At 41.6% G+C, this 23,112-nt stretch overlaps 1 protein-coding gene across 1 annotated transcript in view; it reads left to right on the top strand.

The window, feature by feature from the left end:
- EIF3H (eukaryotic translation initiation factor 3 subunit H) overlaps positions 1 to 3,805 on the top strand; it is a 110,205-nt gene extending 106,400 nt beyond the window's left edge. Inside the window, exons 7-8 of the mRNA XM_030795175.1 lie at positions 2,005 to 2,137; positions 3,523 to 3,805. Of these exons, the coding sequence (XP_030651035.1) occupies positions 2,005 to 2,137; positions 3,523 to 3,620 (231 nt within the window). The 3' untranslated portion in view covers positions 3,621 to 3,805. The remainder of the gene's footprint in view (positions 1 to 2,004; positions 2,138 to 3,522) is intronic.
- Positions 3,806 to 23,112: the final 19,307 nt, after the last annotated feature.

The following is a 23,112-nucleotide window of genomic DNA, read 5'->3' as shown; positions in this document are numbered from 1 at the left end:
AAGAGAGCTATTAAGCTCAGATTGTAATGCCAAGGTTATGCAAATAAGAGATACATTTATTGAGAAAATCAGAAGCAAAGAGATTCCAGAATGTCACAGCTCATTTCTTTACTAACTATAATTGGTTTGGCAGTGGCTTATTGCGGCATAGTTAGCAATCTTCAGTTCATTTAAAAAACTGAGCAATTGTGATTAAGAGCAAGCAATGTTGATAGGAAATAATAGACCAACTGCTGTGAAGTAGATAGTATAATACAGACAAAAACCCTAGAATTATCCGAATATTCTCATATGCACACATCTACGGCTGTGGCCATTTAACCTTTTCTTTATTCATGTTGCCTGCAGGCCACATCGTTTTCACAGTTCCTGAAATATTGTATTTGGCCTATACTGCTCTAAAGTGTTCTTAGCATTTGATTCATAGATAAGTTGATTCCAGAATGTTTATCTGTGAAAGTAGTATTTATATATGACTACTCTGTTCGTTAAAATGTACTTTAAACAGAGCGTTGTTAAATATAGAATTCTAAGCACAACTAAGTGGTTTCTGAGAATGTTGTATTTAAATTTTTTCTTAATATCAGAGTTCATTTTCAGTATATAGTGAAATTTAAAGTACTTTGTTTCTGCCAGCTTAGAATTGAGAAAACATACGTAAATCAGTATTTTTTTTTTTTTTTCTTAACTGAAAAGATGGGAGTGGTTACAAATGTCTGATAAACTGAGAGGGGAAAAATCATCTCAGCTGGATTTCATTTTCATGCTGGTTTTTCCTGTAAGTGAAGGACTCATCCAGGGTATCAAATTGAATGTTTATTTCCTATGAGTACCCCATAATGAATACAGGAATCTTTACAAAGCAAGTTACTTTCCTTCACTAGAAAGAATTGTTGTTTCCCTTGATTTTCTTAGGAATCCAAAGACTAAATTTTTACTAGCCCAGCTTGGTTTCTTATTACCTGACATTTTAAGGTTGTGTATGGGATATTACATGCTTCACTGTTGGGAGCAGTCAGCTGTTAGCTCTTACTGTAGTTGATCTATAAGTTTATAGTTAAAGTTTATATATATCCCTACTTTCTCTTCAGCGAATCGCAGGAATCCAGAGTTTGAAAGTATTTGAAGCATTATCTGAGCTATTAATAGTATCCATCCTTAGCTATAGAGCTAAGGTACAGACAATTATCTGTTAAGAGTAGTAACAATAGGCCAGGAGTGGTGGCTCTCGCCTGTAATCCCAGCACTTTGGGAGGCTGAGGCGGGTGGATCACGAGGTCAGGAGTTTGAGACCAGCCTAGCCAACATAGTGAAATCTTGTCTGTACTAAAAATACAAAAATTAGCCGGGTGTGGTGGTGGGTGCCTGTAACCCCAACTACTCGGAAGGCTGAGGCAAGAGAATTGCTTGAACTGGGGAGGCGGAGAGGCGGAGGCTGCAGTGAGCCAAGATTGTGCCACTACACTCCAGTCTGGGCGACAGAATGAGACTGTGTCAAAAAAAAAAAAAAAAAAAAAAAAGAAAAAAAAGTCATAACAATAGTGAACATAGCAGTAATAACATCATTTGTATTGTTATTTTAGGTCAATAGGAGTAAAGGTGAAAGAATTTCCAGTGTGGTAGTTCATTACTTAGTCACTAAAGTTAGGATGAATCATGTATTACCCCATTGTTATAAATGGTAAAGGAACTCCCTTTACCTTACTAATCATGAGCTTCTTTCCCTTTAAGCCCCCTGTTACTTACATAATTAGTTTTGTTTTCTGAATCATTAGTTATAGACTCTTAGAGCTCAGAGTGACACTAGAGTTTTCAACAAAGGAATTTTCTTCTACTATTGGCATATTTAGCTTCTTAGATGCAAGTTACCAAACGTTGCCATTGATAAAAACCGAGGTTGGAATTCAGAGCAGTGGGGTTCTGCTGGTTGTGTAGGGGAAGGACATCTTTTTTTCCTCCTCAGATGGAGAAAAATAACCAAATCATTTTCCCTTTGAATTTTAGTATCAGCAGCGTCGCCAGCAGGAGAATATGCAGCGCCAGAGCCGAGGAGAACCCCCGCTCCCTGAGGAGGACCTGTCCAAACTCTTCAAACCGCCACAGCCGCCTGCCAGGATGGACTCGCTGCTCATTGCAGGTATTGTTGCCCAGTGCAAAACCTGGCTGGTTTTGTTTGTTTCTTAGGAAGCAGAAGACAGAAATTTACAAACAGAAAAGCATGCCATAAAAGCTAGTATGTTTGAAATAGTTGCAAGATGAATTTGAATCTAGCACCTGTAACATCTGAAATCTAAGAACTTGTAAGAGTTTGTTCTTTTGTCCAGGTCCTTTCAGTGCTTCACTCTATGTTTCTAAACATTTTTGAGATGGCATTATAAACTTTCTAAAATGAGTCCTTTTTCATGGAAACCCAGAATAATTGTTTACAGTCTTAATGCAGAAGATCACTTGGCTCAGGCCTCTTACTATTCCTCTTCCAGCCCAGCACTGTACAGTGGGTACTTGACTTGAATTTAGGAAATCATTTCCCTTACTTGGACTTAAATTGTGGCAGCACAAATGTATTTCTGGATGAACTTTTTCTGGTTATACTTAATATTTAATACCACCTTTAAGCAGGAGAGCTCCTGTGTCCTGTTCTAGGACTTGATTTTGAATATATGACATTCGTGCCCTTATTTGGCTATAATCTTATAGAAATGTTAAATGCCATCTGATTCAGTCAGATCCTTAACCTGTGAGAAGATTTTATCAAAGTGAAAATCCAACTCGAAAGCTGATTGGCAATTTCTCAATTATATTGATACATTTGTAATGTGGGAGGAAATTCCAAACTCCTTAACATTTTCTAGTGTACATACAGATTAAATTTGGAAATGAGATGCAATTCCTTCCCAAAGGTCCAATTCAAACAGAATTGAAATCCTTATATTTTGAAGAAGTATGTAGCTGATGTAACTGTTGCATGAGATTAGATCATTAACATAAATGATCTATGTTATTAACATAAAAAGCAATGATGGAGCCCTTTCTTCAAGTGAACTCTCTACTCTTACTCTGTCTTGGCTCGTAGGAAAACTCCTTAATGTTCCCAAAGTGCAAACTGAAAACCTACCATACTTGTTCACATCTGGGTCCAGTGGGTCTGTCTGGTTTGCAGCTCTGTGATTTATTGTTAGTATCTCCTTTCTACCTGTGAAGGCTAGTCAATGCTGTTTTTTTCTGTTTTCTCAGTTGTACAGCATTGGTTTGATCTACTTAGTCCTTTTGACCAACAGCTATTATGTCCTTACGGCTGATAAGCTTTTGAGGAGTAGTTTTTCTTTATTCTCCATGTAATTGAGAGTGGACAGTAGCTTATTTTCAAAAGAACTTGTATTTTTATCCCTTATGGAAAAATAAACTCTGGATTCAAAACAGTATACAGGTGATTCTGTTTTATGCTGATTTTTCTGTTTGACTAGCTTTCTGGATCATTTTACAATTTGTGGAACATTATGGCTCTCTTTCTCAAATGCACAGGCCAGATAAACACTTACTGCCAGAACATCAAGGAGTTCACTGCCCAAAACTTAGGCAAACTCTTCATGGCCCAGGCTCTTCAAGAATACAACAGCTAAGAAAAGGAAGTTTCCAGAAAAGAAGTTAACATGAACTCTTGAAATCACACCGGGGCAACTCTTGGAAGAAATATATTTGCATATTGAAAAGCACAGAGGATTTCTTTAGTGTCATTGCCGATTTTGGCTATAACCGTGTCTTTCTAGCCATAATAAAATAAAACAAAATTTTGACTGCTTGCTCATTTGATTTTAGATGTATTTTCTCTGGCTTACTTTTGTTTGCTTATACTTGTTTATTTCTAAATGCTAAAGCAAGGCTTGACCAGAAGTTTCACCAGGCAGAAACCTATAGGCTCCACCACTTTTGCTACCTCTTCAGGTGCCACCTTTCAACCCACTTCTCCCAACTACTTATCCCAGCTCCTGACCGGGAGGCCCTGGAACCTACTGTGAATTTTTATTTTTTATTTTTTTTTATTTTTATACTTCGCTGCTCCCAAATGAGCACCCCGAGAGAAGTCCAGGCTTCGTGCACTTGCCCAGGAATTCCTTGTCCCCGGACCTGGAATCACTTGGCCTAATTCCGGTCAGTCTGCCTTTTCGTTTCTGCAGGTGATGGTCAGCCAGTCCCTGTACTCATAGGCCATGGGACACAAGTTTTTTTTTTTTTGTTTTTGTTTTTAAGACAGAGTCTTACTTTGTTGCCCAGGCTGGAGTGTAGTGGTGCAATCTCAGCTCGCTGCAACCTCCACCTTCCGAGTTGAAGTGATTTTCCCACCTCAGCCTCCCGAGTAGCTGGGACTACAGGCGTGTGCCATCACACCTGGCTAATTTTTGTATTTTTAGTAGAGATGGAGTTTCACCATGTTGGCCAGGCTGGTCTGCATCTCCTGACCTCAAGTGATTCACCTGCGTCTGTCTCCCAAAGTGCTGGGAATACAGGCATGAGCCACCACTCCTGGACAGGACACAAATTTTAAAGAATCATGCCACCACAAGTAAACTTCATTTTGTTTATATTATTTAGGACTTCACATTTGTCTTCCCAAACCATGAAGTATAATTCTGCTAATAGCAAGTGTTGTGAATGAGGAATTAGGAGAATGGTAGTACATTGGGAAAAATATATTTTAGTAATTTTTATATTTTAAAGATAATCACAGATTTTGCTGTTTGTGCACCACCAAAATCAGTGAGATCTGCCAGGTGGTGGGGGTGTGCCTATGAGAGTTTTAGATTATGATCCCCTAGCAGGGTTATCAAAAAAGGAGATAGGTGAAAGATCAGGAGAGTTGAGAAATCCATTTTTTGGACAACATTGTTTTGAAGGCACTACTGGGGCTCTGGGATCAGGCAGCCAGATTGAAACCTGGCTCCTCATTTTCATAAGTTACTTAACCTCCCTGTGCCTCAGTTTTTGTCAATCAGATGAGATAAGAAATGGGAGCAGGTCTGTTACCTCACAAGGTGGCTGTGAGTCTTGAAGACGTTTGTTGGGGGTTTGGGTGAAGCATGCAAACTCTGGTTGGTATGTGGCAGCCACTCAGCCTGTATGTATGATGAGGGAGGCACTCTAGGCACCCTATCCAGGATATTGGGTTGTTAGCTGGGTTTTACTTTAAAAAGCTCAGGGCCTAGAACATTCTAGAATTCAAGTACTTGCTCACATATATAATTATTTCTTTAGGATAATCTTTGATGTAGACTTACGAATCAAAGGGTATGTAAAATGTCAGCCCTTTTATCTGTATTGCCAAATTGCCTTCAAAAGTTTCTGCTGTTTTGCCCTCCTACCCATGGTGATACCTTAAATTGGAGTCAACACAAATTTGGGTGTGACTGTGTTAGACAGAAGGGATATATTAACAGGTAAAACTGGCCATGGCCCCTGCCCTTGTGGAGTGTATGCTCTGTTGGTTCATTTCCTCTGCATTCTAATTTTCTAGACTTGGGATCTTACTGTGGAGGTAAACAAAGTAGCAAACGAGCAAAACAAAAGCAAGGAAAATCAGTTCAAACATAACCTACATATTTTTTAGGATATAAGAGTGATTTAACTGAATCAATTCAACTATGTTTTTAAAGGTGTGATTCTTAAATTCTTTATGATTGTTTAGATTTCTATAACTTGGTAACGTGAATACACAATGAAAGATTTCAGTAATTTTTGATTTGGGAATTAATCATAGTGGAAAAAACTGTTTAGGAAAACATGTCAGTGGAAATTAACTCGCCACAGTATGTAGTGTTAGGGAATAGCTTCTGTTCGGCATTTGATTTGAGTGCTGTATTCTGACATTTTTCAGGAACAAATACATGTGATTCATTTTCTATAAATATTTGCAGTTTCTTCAAGTTGAAATGAGAAAAGCTCGTAAGTTGAGCACCAGGTCTAATAAATCATTCACTTACCCAACAACAGAAAGGAAAAGCTAGCATGTTAATCTAATGAAAAAATCGAATGTTAAAAAACGAAGAAAGTAGAAGATATTTGACATTAACTTTATAATCATTGATAATAATATAATAATCATAACATTATTCTTAAAACCTGAAAGAATGGATTCCTGCTCCCAATGCATTATTCTTTTTAATATCAACTTAAACTAAAATAATTTTTTTACCTATTTTTGGAAGCTTGGAAATTGAGATGTGGTTATCTAGTGTTAACCTGATTAAGAGAGCTTGGTGTGATTTCTCATATACAGCATTTAAGTATTTAAGTTATAGTGCCTTCTAAAATATTACTACATTCTTCATACTATAGTTTTTTAACATCCTTTAGAAAACTTGTATCAGCTTCACTTTCAAACCATGCTGGCATTGAACTCAGGTGTAGTAGTATCAGAATGTTATGAAATAATTTTTTATTTTCATTATAAACTCCATTTTTATAATAAACATTTCTCAACCAAATTAAGTATGTAATACACTATTTGTCATTTTAAAAAAAATTCTCACTGGGCATTTTTTTTCTATGCTAGTTCTGTACTTTTTAAAATTCTGTTTTGTTTTTTTTTTAAATTTAAGAAGTATTTATCAGATACCTACTATGTCAAGCACTCATGATGTTCCAAAGCAGACAGGACACAGATTCTGCCTCTGAGCTTATTAATCAGCATATGACCCAAGAGGGGAACATGAAGTCATAAATGCCTTGGAGAGTGCTTTGGGCCATCTTAACAGAGGATCCTTCTGCAATTGGGGTGTACAGAAGGAGTGACAGTGGTCAGTAGTCATTGTGGTAAAAGGATAAAGATCTGAGTCTATTATTGAAAAGTGGTGACTCCCAAGTTGGAGTCAGAACCTCTTTGGATGGATTGGAAGAGGGGTTCATTTGACTCCAAATTACTTGAGACGGAGTGAGAAATAGGAAGCCAGAGCTATTGGGAAATTACAGTTTGCTGGAGCAAACTGCTGTGGTCCAGTACTTATTGCCTTGAGACTTCATTTTACATAAATAGACACTTCCCTATAATGCACCTTGAGCCTGTTTGGCTCCACAGCTACTGGTAGAACCTGAAATGGCTTTGCATAAGCCTCAATGGTGATTTTAGGGATATAGTCCAGGTATGCAAGGAATGGTTTCCAACTGCTATACCCCTGCTCCAATGTGGGGAGTTTGGGCCATTCTGTAGGAGTTTGGTGTTTCCCAGACATTGCTTTGTCTGAGTACCTGCATTCTTGTTATAGGCTGTTAAGCTCTCACGTAGTTGCCATGTGATCAGTTTGTTAAAGTCAAAATTTGATTTCTACACCATAGAATACCACTCTGCCATAAACAAGAATGAAATAATGACTTTTACAACAACTCGGATGGATCTGGAGGCCATTATTCTAAGTGAAGCTGTGGGCACACAGAGTATAATGAACTTTGGAGACTCAGAAGGAAAGAGAGTAAGAGGGGCATGAGGGATAAAAACTGAATATTGGGGCCGGGCGCGTGGCTCACGCTTGTAATCCCAGCACTTTGGGAGGCTGAGGCGGGCGGATCACGAGGTCAGGAGATCGAGACCACGGTGAAACCCCGTCTCTACTAAAAATTCAAAAAATTAGCTGGGCATGGTGGCGGGTGCCTGTAGTCCCAGCTACTCGGAAAGGCTGAGGCAGGAGAATGGCGTGAACCCGGGAGGCGGAGCTTGCAGTGAGCCGAGATTGCGCCACTGCACTCTAGCCTGGGCAACACAGCAAGACTCCGTCTCAAAAAAAAAAACCAAACTGAATATTGGGTATAATGTACACTACTCAGGTGAAGGGTGCACTAAGATGTCAGACTTCACTGTACAGATTATCTATGTAACCAAAAACCCCTTGTACCCCCAAAAGCTATTGACTTTTTTTTTTTTAAAGGCTAGCCTGGTAGCATAGTGAAGACTCCATCTCTACAATTTTTTTTTTTTTTTTGAGAAAGAGTCTCACTTGGTCACCCAGGCTGGAGTGTAATGGGCACCATCACCGCTCACTGCAGCCTCGACCTCCCAGGCTCAGATCCACCTCTGCCTCCCGAATAGCTGGAACCCTTGGCACATATCATCACACCTGGCTAATTTTTTTGTTTTTTGTGGGGACGGAGTTTTGCCATATTGCCCTGGCTGGTTTGGCTCCTGTCTTGGCTTCCTAAGGAGCTGGGATTACAGATGTGAGCCACTGCACCTATCCTTGAAAACTGTTTGATTCCATGAGATTAGATGTTGAGGCTAATTGCATTTTTTTTTATGAGTTAGGCAACCAATTTTCAATCTTTCATTGAATCAATGGCAAGCAGTCTGCTACAGATTGAATACATCCTCAGAGTCTTACTAACCTGAGTATTCCCTGGAACCATCATGAGTTGAGGGGATAGGAGATGGAGTGCTGAGTTCATGCTTATTCTAGGACTTGATTGAAGTCTTTTTAATAGGATTCAGGTACATGTTTGCTTTCTTTTCCTGAGCATTCCCCACCCACCCACCCCCCAAAATAGGTCTCATTGTCTGATGTTGTCCTGTAAAGAAAATATATTCTCCTTTAATCCACAGATTACTGTTTTGACATTTGAACGAAAGTGAAGGACTCTGCTACTTCTTCCTCAGACCCTTAACAATGCAGAATGGCTGATTTCCAAGTGTCCTTGTTTAAAGTTGATTGCAGCAGGAAAATACTGCTTCTGGCATTTATGTCAACCTCAAGACAAACTCAGGTGTCACTTTTATTTCCTTCAGTAATATTTTATTTCATTGACCCTTCTTCAGGGCACAGCCATTTCTGGCATCTTCCATCTTCCTTTGTGGACATGGAAGCAAAGGATTTGTTTAACTTTCAGCAGTGTTTACTGCTTCTGACAGTAAATGGTCCTTGCCGTCTCTTCTTGGACTGTAGTCTCTCTTGCCAGTGTCTTAACTTTGTGTGTATTGGAAACAGTTCTTATTTTGTCAGATCCCCTGGGTGATCTTTCTCTACCTTTGTTTATCTTGTCATTTGGCTTTCACTTACTTAACTCATTCCTAATTTCAGTCTGCCTATGATTCTTTAATGTTGATTCTTGACCTCCATTTTGAGGTTTAAAATTGCATTTTATTTATTAAAACAGTCACAAAGATTTTAATTTTTCCATGATCTAATCATGCATCTCTGAATGTCGTAATTCTCCAATCAGGCAAGCAAGTGTCCCAATAACCTCGTCTCCTAGATCACAATGGAGAAGGTCTATTTTTCCCTTTGATGCATGCAGCTCCCATTATTGCTAATGAAAGGTCTTCATGTGCATTAAGGGGAAACTAGACCTCTAATGAGATACAGAGAGGAATTGCAGCTGATGATTTCCACTTCTAGCCCACTGTACTATAACAAATGCACACTCAGGAGGCAATGGGTCAAAGAAACCAAAATGCATGTGCTGCTTATATAAAATGTCTTGCCTAGTCTTAATGTAGGTATTGTTTTGGCTCGTAGTGTCTGATGTTCTATACCTGCTGAAGGGGGCCCTCATTATGGAGGCAAAAGACCCAGGTACTCGGAGAAGAAAATGAATAGACAGATTATATTTCAAGTAGCTTTTTAAGAGCAATCTCCAAATTAATATTTTACAGTTCACAAAGTACTTGTTCATGTATATTCTCATTTGGAATGAGAAAAAGAGTACAAAATGCATTATGAAGCCAATGCACTTGATACAGAAAATACTAGGTTTGAAACACAGTAATGGCCCAGGAATGATGAAACCAAACTTCAAAAAGGTTGTGATTGACTAAAGCTAGCCCACCCCTAGGTGGCAGGACCAGGACTGGAGCTCAAGTCTTGGGTGTCAGTGCCATCGTGCTCATACCAATATGTGGCACAACCTCCCTTCTCAACAGGACTGGAAAAATAGTTCTTGTTTCAAGATAATCATCTTATTTAAGTGATGTCATCTCTTCTGTGGTGAGCCACTCTCTCTCCTTCCCCCACCAATTTCTGGGAACTGTTTCACCTCCTAATTCACCCTGATCCCAAGATTCACAGGATCCCAGTGGTGAGCTCCTAGTGTCTGTGTTTGTAACTGGACCAAGGTGAGCTTCTTAATCAGTTACCCTTTTCAGATAAACAACAATTAAGGGATGCTAATGTCCATCCAGGCTCATTCCTTGAGTAGAGGTGGTCTAACCTCTTGACTACTTTGTAATTCAGGGCTGAGTAGCAGAGCACAGGGGAAGAATCAGCTGGAGCAAGAATAAAAGAATGTTGCCTGGGTTCCTAACACTGGCATTTTCTGTTTCCAGTCTCTTTCTGAGGCTTGTTTAGATTCTTGCCTTTGAATCTCACAAAAACACATTTGAATCTTCTTAACACTGCCTTTTTTTTTTCTTCAGCAAGTATGAATTGGTTTCTGTTGCTTTCAACCTGAAAAAAAAAAACAACCCAACTCATGTATATGCCAAGGCTTATTTGCTATTAGGCCTCAAAAGATTTTAGAAGGTGCAGCCTTAAGTGGGAATTGGAGAATAAAAGCTATTGTATTTTGCAAATATGTTAACAGAACTTTAGAGCAAGAGAGGAACTAGCCCTATCTCTTTATGAGCACTAACACCCCCATTCACAGATGTGGAAGGAGGTACCAAGAACTTTAAGTATTGTTTCCAAAATAGCCTATTCACCATTCTTTTGTATTGTTCTGTGCCTCAACATTTTCTGCAGAATGTCGTCCCTTATATGACTGAGGCTTTCTGTTTGCAAAGATGCTCCTTGATGTACTCTGGAGTTGAGGTGTGTAGCAGTTGGAGCTCAAGGGTAGCACATTTTCTCAGAAATGAATAAGGAGTTGGAGGCTAATTTAAAACATCTCACAACTCCGATCACCTTGACTGTTCCAGCTGGGAAGTGAATCGAAGAGGTGAGCTTTTGCTGCTTTGCTGGAGATTGGTGTAAACAGGTGGTGGGGTATTCTAAATTTGGTCTGAGATGAAAACATTTCAAGCAAACAAAATTAAGCTAGATTCTTTCGACAGTGAAGTATTTCTTTAGAGATGCAGATGTCAGTTTATTAAAGTACAAATCAGCACTGGAAAAATAATATTTGAGGTTGTGTGTGTTTAAAAGCTATCTCTGACAAAAAAAAAAACTTTGGGAAACTATAGCTCACCTTTGCCTCTGGCTTCTAAACGTGTGGTGATTTTGCAGTGGTAATGTGAAGTCCCTTCCCTCCCACTCCCAGACTTATGGAAGAAGGGAAAACTGGAGTGATTTGTTAGGAACAAAGACATTTGCATTTGTAATGTTCATGTCATTTTGTTCATGCTTCTGTGAATTCACAAATGTACAGAAATTCAGAAATCATCTGGAGTAGGAGAGAGAGAAAGGGAAGGTGTTGATTTTGCATTTTGATGAATCCCTGATGTGGCAAATCTCAGATAACAATCTCCCATCTTGTATTGACGGACTGTAGCAATTTTAGGGTAGTCTGCTGAGAAGTGATTAGAGGCTGGCAATGCAAAGCCTCCATGAATTCCAAATATATTTGGTGTTAGCAGTAAATCATTGCTCCTGATTTAAAGCACACTTGGACAAAAAGATTATCCTCTGCTGATGCTCTTATGTACTAGATGCTTGTGTTTCATTGCCTCTAGGAAAAAATACTAACCAGCCAACCAACAGGAGTGGCACTTTTCCATCTAAAGAAGTGCGTGTTGCTTACATTGTCAGTTCAGCTCTTCTGAGTCTCTTGTCTCTAATTTGGTGAGTGGATTTTAGCTTTGCAAATGGAGCACACTGTAGGGGAAAGTAGAATTGCAAACTTACACATTCAGAATCGTGATTATTGTGGTGGGTCTTCTTCTGTAGTGTTAGAGCACCTTTTGGTGTTCATTCAACAAACAATGTGCCAAACACTGCTCAACGCAGGATGAAAAGGCAGTCAGTCCTGGCCCACATGGGACTTAACCAAGAGCAGTGGTTCCCAAAGTATGGCCCATGGGTAAGCATCACCTGCAAACTTGTTAGAAATGCAAATTTTCAGGCCTCAACCCAGACTTAACTGAATCAAGAGCTTTGAGGATGAAGCTTAACCAAGCACCTGTCTTCAGCACCCCAGGTGACTCTACTGCTTGGTGAAGTTTGCTCTAGTACAGATGCTCCTTGACTTGAGGTGCAGTTACATCCAGATAAATGCATTGTAAGTTGAAAATATTGTTAAGTTGAAAGTGCATTGAATACACCTAACCTACACCATAGCATAACCTAGCCTACCTTAAACGTGCTCAGAACACTTATATTAGCCTACAGTTGGGCAAAATAACACAAAGCCTCTTTTGTTATAAAGTGGTAAATATCTCGTGATTTGTTGAATACAATACACTGTATCTGTTGTTTACCTTGTGATTGGGTGGCTGACTGGGAGCTGCAACTTGCTACTGCTGCCAGCATCATGAAAAAGTATCATACTGCCTATCACTAGCCCAGAAAAAGATCAAAATTGAAAATTCAGGCTGGGTGTGGTGGCTCACACCTCTAATCCCAGCACTTTGGGAGGCCAAGGCGGGAGGATTGCTTGAGCCCAGGAGTTTGAGATCAACCTGGGAAACAGCGAGACCTGCTTCTACAAAAAAAAAAAAAAAAAAAAAAAAAAGGCAATCACAAAACAAAATTCTACTGAATGTGCATTGTTTTGCACCATGGTAAAGTTGAAAAATTGTAAGTTAAGCCATCCTAAGTCAGGAGTTGTCCATACAGTGGTTCCTGAATCTGGCTGTGTTGCCAAGGGAGTTTTGTTGTTGGCATTGTTGTTTGAGATGGAGTCTCTGTCGCCCAGGCTGGAGTGCAGTGGCGTGATCTCAGCTCACTGCAACCTCCGCCTCCTGGGTTCAAGCGATTCTCCTGCCTCAGCCTCCTGAGTAGCTGGCATTACAGGTTCATGCCATCACACCCAGCTAATTTTTTTATATTTAGTAGAGACTGGGTTTTACCATGTTGGCCAGGCTGGTCTTGCATTCCTGACCTCAGGTGATCCCCCGCCTCTGCCTCCCAAAGTGCTGGGATTATAAGTGTGAGCCACCACGACCAGCCGAGATTTTTCTTTTAAACTAAAGACTTCAATAAGGCCTGGACTTTTTTTTTTTTTTTTAAGTTACTAGATGATATTGGGAAGATATAATTTAATAACTCACTGTAGAGTAGCCACCTCTCTGGAGAGGTTAAGAGTAATAGTTATGTTGGGCTGTGGGGGAAGAGGACAAGGACAGGGAGGAGGAGGAGGAGGGACACAGAAGGCTGGAAGGATCCAGGTCTAAAGAGCTTCATATGCCATAAGCCTGAGATAATAGTGGCGCATTGTTTACATGGCTGTGCTGACTGCAGCAGCCACCGTGCAGTAGCAGTGTAGACACCGCATCCGAAAGAATGGCAAGTGTGTTCCACTTCAGAACCTTGCACTGAAAAAAGCCTCAGTGACATAAGTTCTATTTTGAAATCCATGTTGAATCCCGGCAGTCAGAGGGACAAATTGTGACAGTCACCTCCTACCCTCACCCTCAGTGCCCCCTAATTAGGATCAAGGAGTCAGATGAAAAATGAAAACAGAGAAGATTAGAAAATGTGTTATTTTTCTAGCAAAAATATAATTTCTAAGCACAAGCCTCATAATTTAAGGTGAAAAGCATGTTGATGTTGGAAAAAAATTAATTACTCTGTTCTCTGCCTTGCTGTTCAATTGGAACCATGTGCAATTTTGTTTGAATTGGTATCTCCAAAATATGACCTATTAAGGCTTTTGAGAGATTTCTTGTGTATTTGAACACCATTGATAGAGTGGTACAACAGAGAATATTTAACATTTGGTGAAGGAATTTATTCTTGGGCACCTTTACAAAATTGCAGGGAAAAGTGCATTTTTAGCAAACTGCAAAGTCTCAGCACTAAGAGCCTATGTAGAATGGAGACTACTTGGATCACTTAGGGGTCAGCATATCTTCACACCTTAAGGCAAATGAAACAAATCATTGGAGGCATTAAGAATAAAGTCCTCTGTCTTGGCGCCAATATCCCTTTTTTCCTCTCAATGACTTTTTTTTTTTTTTTTTTTTTGCAGTATTTTCTGAAAGTCTTTTATTTTTTTAAAAGAGAATATAGAAATTTAGATTTAATTTGTTACAGCTTGCATTTAAGTCTCTGGAAAAATGAGAAGTAATTGGAAGATAACAGGAGCAGCTGCCTAACCAGTTGTTTCAAAATATGGCAGTAAAATATTAAATTCGAGACTTGCTATTTTTGTGCGCAGATGTCTGCCGTTGGTTGTGATAGATTTCCAACCTCCTTACCAAGTTAATATTTAGGAGGGGGTAGGGAGGATGATTATGACAAATTATGGACTTATATTACTCCTAAGGAAAATAGGAGAATCAGTGGAACCCTGAAGGTAAACTTCATATATACAAGCAATTTTTCTCTCTTTAAAAAAAGAAGCAAAGCACAGTTAAGCATATATGATGTTGCTTAATTGACCTGGGCTAGAGGGCAGCCTCAGATTTTGGACACTACTACTGAGAAAGAGTCTACAACTGATTTGGCACATAAATCGAAAGAACATGAGCTTAGAGAGAGAGCAAGCAGTTTTGATGGAACATGCAGTTTATTTGCATCACAAATGGGAGGTATGGGATGGGTCAAGTGTATGAAATTGACATCCGAGGCCACACAAGGATGGAGCTTCATTATTCCTGTAAATGGAATTAGCCTGCAGAAGTAGCATGGACTATTCAGGTTATTTCAGTGAAAATGGAGTTTCACTTGCCAGTGGAGCAAGGTACAGTGTGTTTCAAATTGGGCATGCCCAATGCAGTTGCGTGGGTGTTCTGGGGAGGCAGGAGATGACTGCAGCCAGGGGGACAGAGGTGGCAGCATTTATGAAATGCTGTGGGCAATTTGATGCAGATGAAGGAAGAGGAGGTATTTCCCAAAGTTTGTTGGGTTTTTTGTTTTGTTTGTTTTTGAGACACAGTCAGAGTCTCGTTCTCTTGCCCAGGCTGGAATGCAATGGCACGTGATCTTGGCTCACTGCAACCTCCACCTTCCAGGTTCAAGCGATTCTCCTGCCTCAGCCTCCCGAGTAGCTGGGATTATAGGCACATGCCACTAGGCCCAACTAATTTTTTGTATTTTTAGTAGAGACAAGGTTTCACCATGTTAGCCGGCCACTGTGGCTCACACCTGTAATCCCAGCACTTTAGGAGGCTGAGGCAGATGAATCATGAGGTCAGGAGATCGAGACCATCCTGGCTAACATGGTGAAACCCCAAAGTCTGTTCTAAGGAACTACAGTTTTGTGGAATATTCATAGGTACTACTTGGCGATAAAAAGACAAACAAAACTTTTCTAAAATAAACTTTGGGAAAGGCTTGCTTAAGCATCATTGGACTGAGTCTTTTACTTCAAAATTAGCAAAACTTTGAATAAATAAAGTGGAGTGTAAAGTTTTAAGAAGAAAAAGCATTCTTTCATTTATTAACTGTGTGCCAATGCACCACTTTCTCCTGTTTTCTCAGCTCTAAAACGGAGATAGTGGTATTCTTTTCATCTATATGAAATTGCCACTATTCAACTGAGAAAAAAAATTGGCAATTTCATATGGTTCAGGCCAATTCTATTATCACATTATGCATGCATGTAATAATGCATATCTCATAGGGTTATTGGGAGACTTAAATAAGATGATGTGGTGAAGCTTTTTGATCTCACAATAGCAAGCACTCATTAGTGGTTTCTGATTGTGGGGGCTGTGTGACCAAAACAATGTAATCATAGAGCCCTTGTTTTGCTTCTTTTTTTTTTTTGAGATGGAGTCTCACTCTGTTGCCTAGGCTGGAGTGCAATGATATGATCTCAGCTCACTGCAACCTCTGCCTCCCGGGTTCAAGCGATTTTCCTGCCTCAGCCTCCTGAGTAGCTGGGATTATAGGCATGCACCACCATGCCCAGCTAATTTTTGTATTTTTAGTAGAGATGGGGTTTCACCATGTTGGTCAGGATGGTCTCGAACTTCTGACCTCGTGATCCCCCCGCCTCAGCCTCCCAAAGTGCTGGGATTACAGGCATGAGCCGCTGCACCCGGCCTATAGAGCCCTTGTTTCTAAAGGTAGGTCCTGGGACTGATACGGGATTCTAGGGGAAGGAGGATATAGAGCAGGCACCAGCTAACTTTTTTCTGTAAGGGGCCAGGTAGTAAATATTTTCAGTTTTGTGGGCCATATGCACTCTATGGCAACTACTCAACTCTACCACTGTAGTGGAAAGGTAGCCATAGACAGTCTGTGAATGAATGGATGTGGCTGTGTTCTGAAAACTTCATTAATCAGGTATTGGTCTGGATTTGGCTTTCAGGGCTGTAGTTTTCTGGCCCTAACTAGAGATAAAGGGAAGCAGTGAGTTGTTAAGGCGAGAAGACAGAATTGAGTGTTTGGAGACCTAGCTTTTGGTTCCAGTTCTGCCACTGACTGTCAAGGCTCAATCTGAGGCTTAATTCACTAGTTTACCAAGTTGCTTAGTATTTTCTGCTCTAATAAACTCATATATTGAGGAGAGGATGGAAGGAGTTGCTATAAAGCAACTATGCAAACATATAACATTTTTTCTAGAGCTATTATTGCTTTCATTCATTCAATTTTATTTTTATGATGAATCAGTACTGTGCTGAACTCTGAGGATATGGTGGTGAATAAGACAGATATTGGCTTTGTCTGGATGAAGCATACATTCTCCTGGGGGTGTTTATTTTTGGAGTATTGTTACATGATTTAAATGAAAAGTGATGCTATAAAAACTATTGATTCCTTTACTTTTGACAGAAACCCCTTTGTCCTGAGTAGAACAGAGCAACGTAAAGGAGAAGGTGAGTTCTCCAAATAGAACCTAGACAAGAGGAGAAGAGGTTGGCTTTTCCCCAGACACCTACTGCACAGGTCTTAGGATGAAGTCAGGCTTAGTTAGTATTTGAGCTTTAGCTACAGTTGTGTGTGTAAGAATACCATATTCTGTTTATACAGTAGATTTGCCTCCAGCCACAGATGTTTCCGGCACCTGGTTAATTTATTCAGGAAAGGCCAGTGCTCATTAAGACTCCCAAGTCCCAGAGCTAAGTTTTATGGGTGGGGAAACGGAGGTACTGAAACGGTTATGGAATTGACTCAGATCACAGCTTGCTGGATATAGGACTCAGGCCAATGTGACAAGCCTAGGATGGGGCTGAAGGCCTCTCTCCCTGGGACTGCCTTACTCTCCAGGGCAGTTGAGACTTCTCCGACCCACTACTCCAATTAAACCTAAGAAGCATTAGAGGGACTCAAGGTCCTGCTGGGAGGGAACCCGTTTTGATGAAGGAGAGGCTCTAATCAGGAAACCAGATGCTGCTTCAGGGCGAAAGAACTTTGGCAGCCTTGGAGCTGTGAGTCGGGAGGCTGCATCTGTCAGAAGAGCAGCACAGTGCAGAAGAGGCCTCTCTCTTTCCTTTCGTGGGCCGGTCACTTCTGTCCCATGAGTGGCCCGTAGTAAGATTGTGTCTCAGTGGAGAGGGGTCCTGGTACCAAAATGGATTCCTGCTGAGATGGTTGGGATCATCTGCCACTTTCAGTTTTTCTGAGCCCATCCTGTGTTGGAGCAAAATGTCTTAGCCCTTCACCCCCATCCACAGCAGAAGTTACCAACCAGGAGAGCATATCAGAATCTCCAAAAGTGGGGACAAGGTTGGGGGACTGGGAGTGTTAGGTACAGTTTGAATATGTTTATTTAATGTTATAGTTTAATTTTGTATTTTGGAAATGAGAGAAAAAAAAGAGAACCTGTTGGTTTTGTAATTTGCCTACTTTGGCATTTGCCAAAAGTGAACTACCAACAGTGGAGCTCAGTCACATTTTCCTGGCCACTTGGGATAACCAGTGATGCTAAACATTGTCGAGAGGATGGAAGATTTTAATGTTTATGAAAAGGAAACATGGATTTAAAAACAAAAAAGAGGAGGAAAGAAAGAAAACTAGACTCTTTTCTAGTTGCCTGGCTGATACAACAAGCCCAGAGCAAGGAATTCTGGACACTGTCATGGAGATAAGGTAAAGACTGAACATAACAAAATGTCACGTCTGTAAAAGGGCTGAGTGCCAGCTCTCATCAGGGACAAGAATGGGTCAGCAGTTGTGCTTTGCATGGCGCTAGGAAAGCCAACTGATTTGGATTTGCCAGATCTAGTGAGAGAAGGGAGTTTCAGCACAAGAGCAAATCTATAGACATGACCTCAGGTCCCTGAATCTCAACTCCAGCAAATATGAAATATGTCATAGGTGTTCCTGAGTGAAGTGGGGCCTGAGCCAGCCAGAGCCTCACCTCCTCCGGATTTGGGGGTCCAACTTTATACCTTGTGTGTTCAGAAGCCTTACTAGCTTCTGTTTTTGAAAAATGAGAAGGACAATGCAGGCTGTCCAGAACAGAATTCAGATTTACAGATGAGAGTTTTAAGCCACAAAGATTTTTTTTTTTGTCACCACGGGAAAACTTAAACTATTTGAATCAGACAATACCTGTAAATTGTATAGTTCAATGCCTAACACATACTAAGTGCTCAGTAAAAGATAGCTATGTTGGTGCTGATGTTAACAATGTTGAGAACAGCTGTTTTCTTTTTTCTTTTTTTTTTTTTTTTTTTGACAGAATCTGGCTCCGTCTCCCAGGCTGGAGTGCAGTGGTGTGATCTTAACTCACTGCATCCTCTGCCTCCTAAGTTCAAGCAATTCTCATGCCTCATCCTCCCGAGTATCTGGTATTACAGGCGTGCACCATCACACCTGGCTAATTTTTGTATTTTTAGTAAAGACAAGGTTTCGTCATTTTGACCAGTCTGGTCTCGAACTCCTGGCCTCAAGTGACATGCCCACCTCGGCCTTCTAAAGTGCTGGGATTACAGGCATGAGCCACCATACGCGGCCTGCGGTTGTTTCCTTTACGTGTGGTCATTCATATAACACAAAGGCCCTGAGGAATAGGGCACTGTTATTGATTCTGTAGGGAATGCCATTGGAGGAGTTGCCCAGAGGCTGAGTCATGTTTACTCTGATTGGTCCATCCTCTCTCAACTGGTTTCCCCCATGTTTGTGAGCATTTATGCATTTTACACATCTTAATTGAGCACCTGTCATATACCAGGCCTTGTGCCAGGCCCTGAGGAAACAGAGGGGAATGAGGGGAAACTGCTGCTTGCAACAGTGCAAATCCTACAGGTCCTCAGGAAAGGGAGCCAGAGGAAGTGATGCAAGCCATTGAATGGCCTTGCAAGTCTGCCACTGTGAAGGAGGCAGGACAGGAAGGAGTGGTGGGGAAGAAGAGTCTCAGGCTGAAGCCCCATGCTGGGAAGGTTTTGGTTAGGTGACTACTGAGCCCTCGATGTAAGGTAGCTTGTCAGAGGAGTCCCAGAGGCCAGAAGGGTCTGCATTCAGTGCTGGGCTCAGCCAGTGGCTGGGAGTAGCCCTTGGGAAGTGTGGTGTGGGCACAATGCAGTGGTGGGTTCAGAGCAGAGCAGCTGGGGCCATTTGTTCACTTATCCTCCCTACAGCAGGAGACCTGAGTGGCATATTTTTAGGGCTCTCATACTGCCTGCATGGAGTTCACAGTCAGGGAGGGGAGACAGGCATTAAACAAATAATGACGTCAACCATCAGTGATTTGCAATTGTGACTGGCACCATGGAGGAGTGCAGGAGGCCATGAGATAGTATCATAGAGGGTTGTATTAGCAAAGGTAGGGACTTCCCTGAGGAAGGGACTCCTCAGGGATGAGGTTTGGAAGACGAGCAGGAGTTGGCCGGGTGAAGAGAGGAAAAAGTATATCAGAGAGAGTGAGAGGCTGGAACAGAGAGAGAGAGAGACAGACAGGGTGAGAACATGCAGGCACTGTTGATATCTGACAAATTGTCATAAAGTTCTAGGGGCTTAAAGAAGAATCATTTTTGTTGTTAATGTTTTAATGTTCTTTTCCTTGGAATTCAATGGTTGCGTATTTTTTCAGAAAAAGAGGCTTTCCACCCACCCTAAAGCATACACTCTAAGGAGATCCAACTGAGACCTTGTACATAAGATATCAAAGGAATCAGGATTAATCTGCTCCTTGGGCAAGGACACTGGGACATGCTGGCCTTGCGGATGAAGACTTTCTTCATCAAGTCGTTAATTCCAAGGCCATCTCAGAGTTGAAGAGAAGTCCCAGTCATCTCCTCTGAATTAAAAAATGATGAAATGCTGAAACAGGTTATAAAACTAGTCCTGCAAGTGTATCCCAAGGACCCCATATGTCACCTTAATGTTCCCAGATTAGCCACAAGAGCCGAAGTGGAAGGCTGATGGCGTCCTGTCCACCCCACCCCACGCTGCTTCCCACCATAGGCCCTGTGTAGTGTGGTTCTGTGTAGATGGCTGTGAAGATGACAGAAGATCACTTGCACGCACTGACGAACAGAGGTGAGTCTAGGTTGATGATGAGTGAGAGATGCTGGGAGAGAAACAGATCTGAATTTCCTCATGAGCCCTTTCCTGAAATCCATGGCATTTCTCAAGCACTAGGAAATATTTGCTGTTTTGTAAAAGAGACCAGTGTTCTTAAAACCTGTCTCCCCTCCCCTAACTGCCCTAACCAGACCCTCTGACCTGGAGAATTAAGGATACCTGTCATAGGAGCATCTCTCATGATTCCTGGCCTCTCGGGACAGGAGGCCTCACCTTAAACTATGACATTGTCTGTTTCCATTTAGTTCCAGCACTGCTGTTTGGGGACTGCTGTCTTTTCTTCTTCAGCTTTAAATATATTAGCAATATGTATGAATCTCAGCGACCTTCTCTTGGAGAATTACAATTGTATTATTACTTAAAAGAAATCAGTTCTGCATGATGAAGCGTTTACTTCTGTTTTGTGCCCGTCTATGCACCTGAAGAATGATTCTTATTAGATTAGAATTTGTCTAAGGCTGTATTTGCATTGAGTGTTTTCTCTGCTCTTTGTCGTGAGAGGAGTGCTCCCTCCCATGCACCGTCCACAGCTCATTTCCAAGTCTGCATATCTCATTGTGCATCTGCTGCTGCTCTGCTCAGGCCTGAGTAGCCGCTGACAGTGATTGGCAGAAAAGGATTTCCAAGAATATTAAAAAAAAAAAAAAAAAAAAAAAAAAAAAAAGGAGAAAAAGGGAGAAAAGCAAACCAACTAAAAGAAGGGAGAGAGAAGTTTTGCTGAAGAACGACAAATAACAATTAGGCTTCTGCTAGCTTCATGTGACTAATTGTACAGACCAAACTCCTGGCCCTTTCAATTACAGCTACCAGCTGGCATTCCCCATATGACACCCTTATTTGGAACTGATAAATCCTATATGCAGATCGCTGCCTGGGGTGTTTCTTGTTTGCATTTTCTCAGCCCCTACTCTTCTTTGCTTTTATTTATTTATTTATTTATTTAAAGACGAAGTCTCACTCTGTCACCCAGGCTGGAGTGCAGTGGTGCTATCTCCACTCACTGCAACCTCCACCTCCCCAGTTCAAGTGTTTCTACCACCTGAGCCTCCCAAGTAGTGGGGACTACAGGCGCATGCCACCACGCCTGGCTAATTTTTGTATTTTTAGTAGAGATGGGTTTTCACCATGTTGGCCAGGCTGGTCTTGAACTCCTGACCTCAAGTGATCTGCCTGCCTTGGCCTCCTAAAGTGCTGGGATTATAGGCCTGAGCCACCGTGCCTTGCCCCTTCTTCCCTTTTAAATGCAAGAATCTGGGGTTTGTAAGGGGAATGAGTGTGAGTGGGGACACTGTTGCTTCAGTAGTGGGCCCCCTAAATTGTGGTTTGGACACAATTTAGGAGTTAGGCATAATTTAGAAGCCAGAAGGCCTAGCTCTAGGGAAGGTGCAAGGCCAGCTCTCACCTTCTATTCTTTGTTGTTTCTCTGTTCTCTGTCCACTATCGTTTCTTTTGGGGAAAAAAGTCTTGGGCTATGTTTACACAGCATTAGAGAAACCATGTGGAAAATACAGGCTGCAAAGAATTATTTTCCAGGCGCTGCTGGTAGATGCTCACTGTGACTTGATCTTTCTAAAATGGAGCCCTAAAAATGTCCCTCCACCTGCTGAAAAGGCTGCAGGGATGGTTCCTCATTGGTCTCTAGATATGATTCCAACTCTGCAGTTAGATGGGCAAGGAGTCTGGTGAACTGGCCTCTGCATGCCCTTGAACCTGCTCTGGTGCTGCCTTCCCCTCCAGGCACCTTATGCTCCGTAGAAGGTGTCAGGCAGGGTGCAGCAAGGAACACAGGAATCAGTATGAGTTCTTGATACAGAGGGAATGAATGAAGGGAACTGGTCACATAGGTCACGAAGGGCTGAGAAGCCAGCAAGGGAAGTTGTGGCCACCCAGAGGTTAGCAGGCAGCAAGGCACAGTTGTCATGACATCGGCCGAAGATTGAAGATTGGGCCTCAGTCACCTGGCAGGAACAAGAGCCACGTGGGCCTCTCGTCTGGGGGGAAGCAGGAGCGACCACCAGACAGAGCTGCTAGAGTCAAGGAAGAAGGGAGGGGGATATCCTGGCTCTTTCCTTCTCTTCCTGGATTTGTCAGCTTGCCCCACCATAATAGAATACCACACAGTGGCTGGTGTAAACAACAGACATTTGTTTTCTCAGTTCTGGAGATAGGTCGAAGATCAGGGTGTCAGCAGGGTTGGTTCCTGGTGAGGGCCCTCCTCCTGGCTTGTTGACGGCCACTTGCTTACTGTGTCCTCATGTGGCCTTTCCTCTGTGTGTATGCAGAGCGAGAGGGCTCTGGGGTCTCTTTCTCTTCTTACAAGGACACCTGTCCTATCACGTTAGGGCCCCACCCTTTTGCCCTCACTGAACCTTAATTCATCCTTTAAGATCCTGTCTCCAAATACATCACAGTGGGGGTAGGGGGCTCAATGTGTGAATTTTGGGGGGATACAGTTCAGTCCATAGCACCTCCTGTCTCTTATCAGCACCTCCCTTGGGTCAAACCGGTGGCTGCCATGGAAACCTAGGAAATACATCCTACCGGGACCAGCGTTTGTGTGATA

This window comes from Nomascus leucogenys, chromosome 16 (genome assembly GCF_006542625.1).
Source record: "Nomascus leucogenys isolate Asia chromosome 16, Asia_NLE_v1, whole genome shotgun sequence".
Taxonomy (NCBI): Eukaryota; Metazoa; Chordata; class Mammalia; order Primates; family Hylobatidae; genus Nomascus; species Nomascus leucogenys.
Note: the sequence above shows the minus strand (reverse complement) of the source record. Positions and strands in the feature narration are given on the sequence as shown.